At 29.5% G+C, this 6,754-nt stretch overlaps 1 protein-coding gene across 1 annotated transcript in view; it reads right to left on the bottom strand.

Annotated features, from left to right (window-relative positions):
• The window catches only part of LOC112529141 (pathogenesis-related protein R major form-like), an 8,398-nt gene extending 3,294 nt beyond the window's left edge, over positions 1-5,104 (bottom strand). Inside the window, exon 1 of the mRNA XM_025140218.1 lies at positions 4,438-5,104. Coding sequence (XP_024995986.1) covers positions 4,438-5,104 — 667 coding nt within the window. The remainder of the gene's footprint in view (positions 1-4,437) is intronic.
• Positions 5,105-6,754: the final 1,650 nt, after the last annotated feature.

The raw sequence follows: 6,754 nt of genomic DNA, 5'->3' as shown, positions 1-6,754 counted from the left end.
CTAATTATATTTTAGATTTTTTATATTTAAAATGAGATGTTTATCCTATATTTGATTGTGTTTATCTGCATTAGTTACACGAATTCAAATATGAGATGAAATCGGATACGGATGAAACCGTTTACGGATGAACGGGTTTAAGAGTTTTTAAGAGTTTTAAGAGTTTTAGCCAAATGTTTTATAAGATAGTATAGATATTTTAATTTAATTTTATATTATTAAATATTACAAAACTTACGATTTATTTTTAATAAATATATTTTATACTCTTATAATAAAGTGTATTTATGATATTTAATAATATAAGATTAAATCCAAAAAAAATTCAATATTAGGTTCATTTTGAACGTATTGACGAGACAATTATAATTGTGTAATTTGTAAAAAAAACGTATTTTTATGTATTTTAGTTATTATATGATTATCTGTTTAAATAATAAAGTTATAAATCAAATTCTCAAATTTAAATTCGCTTTTTTATGAGAAAAAAATTCATATTTTATTTAAAAACTGTTTTAAAAAATGCAAAATTTATATTTATTTATTTTTCTATTAAAAATTATTACGAATATCTATAACATCGATTTTGGTTTTAAATGATTTCTCAAATTTATTCCTATTAAAAGCCATTTAAGTATTTATTTATCAGTAAACCAAAAAAAAAAGTCGGGTTGGCATGGGTTTAGCTGTTTACGGGAGGGACGACCCGTTAGACCCGATCTATCCGGCTCGCTAAAAATACGGGCGTGTACAATCATTATCGAGAAAATGGACGGACACGAGTTTGTTCGTTAAAATTAACGGGTGGACATGGATAATGTAAAAATAAATATCGACAGACCCGTCCGGCCCGTTTATGTTTTATAATAAATATTTTTTTACCATTGATTAAAATTATATTAGTATATTTTAAAATTAAATTATTAAAGTTAAAGGATGAGAGTTGGGACTCTTTGGTTTTTCTTGAAAACCTAAAAGGTTCTACATTATCTTTGTTAGCATTCTTATGTCAAAAGTCCAAATCAATCAACAATGGATAAAGTCAGTAGTTGCTTAAAGTTTTAATTGCCACGGTGTTTTTCCTTTACTTTTTGGTTTCACATTTGTTAGATTAAATTGGTTCTAAAATTTACTCTCGACCTCATCTTGAACTAATTTAATAACCACCCTTTATATGGCAAAATAAACAAAATCAACGGCCCAAAATTTATTTTGTAAGAATTTATAACAATTAGACGGTTTGTATTTGAAACTTCAAATATCTGTGCGTGTGTGTAGACAAATCATATACAAACATGAAAATGTTAAAACCAATCAATTAAGATATTTATGGAAATGATCAAGATTCATTTACTATGATTTGAATATTTATAGAGAATGATTAGAGTTCATTAATTATGATCAACGATTTATATTAGAAAACAATCGATATATGAAACCAGATATTCGTCACACTTGATGAATGGCTAAGATTGATTTGTAGGTTTCTATCTGATTTGTCCCGAGTGTACATAACTTTGTAATTACCAAGACCTGTATTTGAATGAGGCCAACTTTGCTTGCCGAACTCTTAGGTTGTTTTAGATGTCTTATTTGAAAAAGTCTTCAAGAGAAAACGAAAGCAAGTCACGTCAGCATATCGTGTGTCCCATACTTGTCAAAGCTTATTATACCTTCTAGAGGCTACCACGTAAATTTTTTACTCATAATTTATATTAAGACATAAATGGTACAAATTTTCAGTAGTGTTTGGATTTTTTTCAAGACAACTCATATGATTTGATTCTCATATGAGTACTCACATAATGCAGTACGACACATTTTCATTTCTTTTCTCTGGTTTTGTTTTACGAATTCGTGTTGTTTTAAAAGAGTGAGAGATTATCCTTTTGTTTATCAGTTTTATGGAATGTTATACCGCATGTTCAACGCTTATTCTGTATTTGAATATTTTATCAGTTTTATGGAATATTATACCGCATGTTCAACGCTTATTCTGTATTTGAATATTTTATTAGTTTGTTATGAGTTATTTTTATAAAGTTCAAACGTATTAGTACTTAGTAAGTTGTAAGTATTGTATAATATAACAAAAATATTGTATCAATATCCTGTGATTGACATTTTGAAACTATGTTAAAAACTAATATATATATATATATATATATATATAGTTGGGTTCACGTGAGACCAATATGTTTTTGTAAGACTCGTGAGACCATTTTTTTACACTTTAAACTTTACAGCAAAACGCTGTGAAGATAAAAAACCGAACCTTAACAGTAAAAACACTGTGAAGGTTACCTTCATATTTTGCTGTGAAGTTTCAAGTGTAGAAAAGTGGTCTAACGGATGTCATGGAAACAGACTGGTCTCACGTGATCCTAATTTTATATATATATATATATATATATATATATGAGAAAAACATCAAGAATTTAAATATTAGGTGATTATAAATTATACTTCATACATTTTATTCTCTTTTTATCTATTGAACATTTATTTATGGTGTACAATATAATTGTAGCTTGTTATGATACTACGTTTTTTTTTTATTAACCTGAATATCAAATCTGTTATGTGAGCGACTAATCCACATATGACCACTTGTTTTGTGGGTAGCCTAGAGTTACCGTATTTGAACTTCCGTGACTACAAGAGGATTTTTATTTTTCCTTAGATGATGGGAATAAACACCTACTACAAATGATTACCTTGTGTAATTCTATACTGATAATATACAATAACTGAACTAAAATTCATTATAAATTCTTGGTACCTATATACAACGATGGAGTGATAGAGAGTGACAGATTGTCATTTATCTCAAATTTCTTTTGTTTTTATACCACATCGTCAAAATGAATACAACGAGGCAGGTTTTCATTTGACACCAGTGTCGTGTATCACATTGAGTAGACGGGGTTGTTTGTGTACTTAATTCGGGTGATTTTTCGCTTATTAATTCGTATTCAATTGGACAAAGCTTAAATCCAGAAGACCTTAATTCATCCTTTACATACTTGGATATGTGTAGAGATACGATTAACGCATTTGGTACTCATGATTTGAAACAACAAAAATCAACTTCCAGTATATATCAGTGAAGGCCCTATATTAAGGGGTTGTTTGTTTACCTCTTAATAGTTACATTAAGAGGCAACATCTGAATCGTTAAGAGGTGAATCTTGTTTGGCAAAAAAAATCGGCCTCTTAATGGTTCTAAAACCATCTGAATGATTTTGTATCATGGGCCTCTCCTAACCATTCAGCGCCCTAATTTTGTTGTAAATAATTACAAAATAATTAAATTTCAGTTTGCGCTATATCATGAGATCCTCTTAATCATCCTGACCATTTAATTATTCTGCAGCAAATCATTCAACAACTGTCAAACATCCCTTAAAATGGTGTTTGAATTTGTAATTATATCGATATTGAGATTCTGGGCGTTTGGACAAAACTTGTATTTTGAGTTTTTAGACGAGACGATTATGATTATGATAATCTGGTAAAAAAAAGCTGTTATAAGAATGCTGATGTTCCAGATAAATGTAAAATTCTTAATTGTGCTTAACTTTTGAGGCGGATTATCGTATTCTAATTATTTAAGTCGCAACAGCCACTTGGATGCAGAATTTCAAAATCATCATTTTAGCGTTACAAATTAGAATGAATAATAAATCATAAGCAGTAACGTGTCTTCACCATACATTTCGGTTTTGAACAAGAACCCAATCCTTCAATCATGCATCTTGTTTCGTTTTATGCTCTGCCGATTTTTATTTCAATTTCATGTTTTTGTGCGTTTATTAATCTTATGAAATATTTTGTTGTATTAATTAGTAAGTCGCGAGGTCTGTTCTGTATTTGAACGTTTATCAGTTGGTTAACAGTTAGTTTTATGAAGTTCAAAGTAGGGTTTTGAAACGTTTTATGTGTGCAATAATAAGTTGTGAACTTCAATTTTTAGAACATTGTAAGGTAATGTTCTATAATATATAAAATAGAAAGCAATTAATGTAGCGAACAGTTAGGTAACGTTCACAAATCAGTTTTGTTGTTACATCTCTCACGTGTCTTAAAATCTATTTATTTTGGTCCTAAAAATTAAAGATCTGATTATTTCTGCACTTGATAACAAATACCATGATTTTAATCTCTCTGCCTGAAAATCCGATATATTTTTAGAATAAACAGATAAAAATATACTCAACGATTTCAATCATACATTTGTTACATATCGTACATCTACTCTTGCACATAGAAGAACCAAATGGAGGTACAAACGTACAATACAGGTAATACTATTATTTGTTCAAAAGATTGGAGAAACCACACTCAACGAGGTGGTACTCGTTATTTTTAGTTGTAATTATAGTTACTGTTTCAAAACTTTCAGGAACGCTTTTGATGACGGAACACTTCATGGACAAAACACAATCCTATAGTTGGTACCACTAGGGCAAGTAACTAGACCAGTCTGGTCATCATTAGGATAAGTATAAGTATCTGGGCATCTCTCTTTGAAGAATTTAGAATACTCGTTTGGTCCACACATGGTCGCAACAGGGCAACAATATTGAGCAGTTTTGAAAACTACGCAAGCGTTGTTGCATCCTCCTTTGGTTCGTAATTTTTCAGGGCATTGACCGATGATGTCAGCATTACACTTTATTGTCTTGCATGGAGCACCAACTGGGCTAAATTCCATTGGAACATTAAATCCATTAATAACAGACATATCTATAAAATCAAGATTGTTGGCACCAGGAATCAACTCAGCTACCATGTTGGGTGGTGCCCCCAAATCTTGGCATTCAAGCATTCCGTTGCAATCACCAGTATCACATTTCCCTTTTCCGTTGGCATCAAAATTGCAACCAGTTCGTCCCCATATGCGAGCTTTATCTGTTCCAGGTTGCACTTTGACCGGCCAACGTTCACCAGTTTCAAGTCGTTTACCTCCACCAGGTGAAGCAGCGGCCCAAACAGTGTATGGACACTGGTTTACGATATCAAAATCAGTTCCTTGAACAAAAATAAAGCAACAGATATAGATAAAGATAAATAAAATAAGACATTTTTTAAGACGAGACATGTTTAGAATATATGGTAAAGTAGGCTTTTAAGTGTGGGGTGAAGTGGCTTTGATTGAAATGGTTTATATAGGGGTAGAGTGGCCATAAGTTACCTATACAAGTGTTATAATTTCACAAAGTGCACTAAAAAACAAAGTTAGGCATGGATTTTGAAAATAACACTTTTAGTCCATGTAGTTTCAAAATTATAAAATGATCATTGTATTTTGTAAAAATGTTCAGGTTTAATCCCCTCTGACAACGGTTAAAAAAATTCACTAAATGAGAAGACAATCTCGTTCTTTTATCAATTTTTTTTTTGTCTTTTACCCCACCAAAAACACAAGAACCAAAATTTAAAAATCGATTTTGATTGGGTAAGAGATAAAAAGAAATTGATGAAATAACGAAACTGCTCTTTATTTAACGAAATTTTTAAACAACTGTTAGAGAGAGGAACCAAATCCAAACGTCTTTGCAAACTAAGATGACCATATTGTAACGTCGATATTATAGGAACAAAAATGTCATTTTCTACAAACCATATAGGCCAAAATTTGTAGTTTACTCTAAAATAAAAGATATATAATAAACAAAAGGAGAAAATGACCAAAAAACCAATCATTTAACCACTGGAAGTAAATGGTCGTTAGTTACATAGACCAAAACATTACGAAAATACAAACTTTGAGGTTTTTTTTGGAATAAGAAAACTATGGGTACTAAATCTAAGACAATTTTAAAACCACGGGGACCAAATTTGTAATTTACTATATTATAAAACATTTGACAAAAACTCTTAAAAGCCTCTTTTTTATGCATGGAGTATTCTTTATTGATGCATATTATTTAAAATTCAAGATTACAAATAATTATACGTAAGTACAACTTATTAAAGCTACATGTTTGAATTTGTGGCTAACTGCGGATAAACATAATCAAATAAAGGATAAACATCTTATTTTAAATATAAAATATCTAAAATATAATTAGAATAATCATTGAGTTCTAACAAAATACTTAATTATTATCTTTATAAAAAATTATAAAAATTAAACACAAAATAAAAAAATAAACTAAAGAAATACACAAAAAAAACGAAAATTTTTAAATAGTTACTTTGGTACTAATATCCATATTATTTTCAATTTTTTTATGATATCTTAATATTTATATTTTATTCAAAAATAAAAACATTATTGCTTTTCAAAACAATATAAATCGTATTATAATATCGACTGAACAAAAAAAAGACGAAACATTAAAATCGAGATGTATCTCGATGCATTTATATGACTTCTAGTTATTTATTAGAACATAAAAGATAAGATCTTAATATTCTCAAGGTTTTCATTTGATCATGAACTATATATATATGTGTGTGTGTATATATATATATATAGGGTTGGGTTCATGTGAGACCAATGGTTTTTCGTGAGACCCGTAAGACTAATTTATGTTCATTGATCAACTTTATAAACATATGATCTAATGGTCTAAAGTTGTACGGTGACAATTTTGTAATTATTGAGAAGTCTCGTGGCGTTTATGAATGTTCAGATCTGACGATTGTAGATCTAATCCAAGGGTTGAAAATTAATCTTACGGGTCTCACATGATCATATATATATCTATACTATATTATAATGCATTTGGCTAAAACTCTTAAA

Source organism: Cynara cardunculus (genome assembly GCF_001531365.2).
Source record: "Cynara cardunculus var. scolymus isolate 2C chromosome LG 16, CcrdV1, whole genome shotgun sequence".
Taxonomy (NCBI): domain Eukaryota; kingdom Viridiplantae; phylum Streptophyta; class Magnoliopsida; order Asterales; family Asteraceae; genus Cynara; species Cynara cardunculus.
Note: the sequence above shows the minus strand (reverse complement) of the source record. Positions and strands in the feature narration are given on the sequence as shown.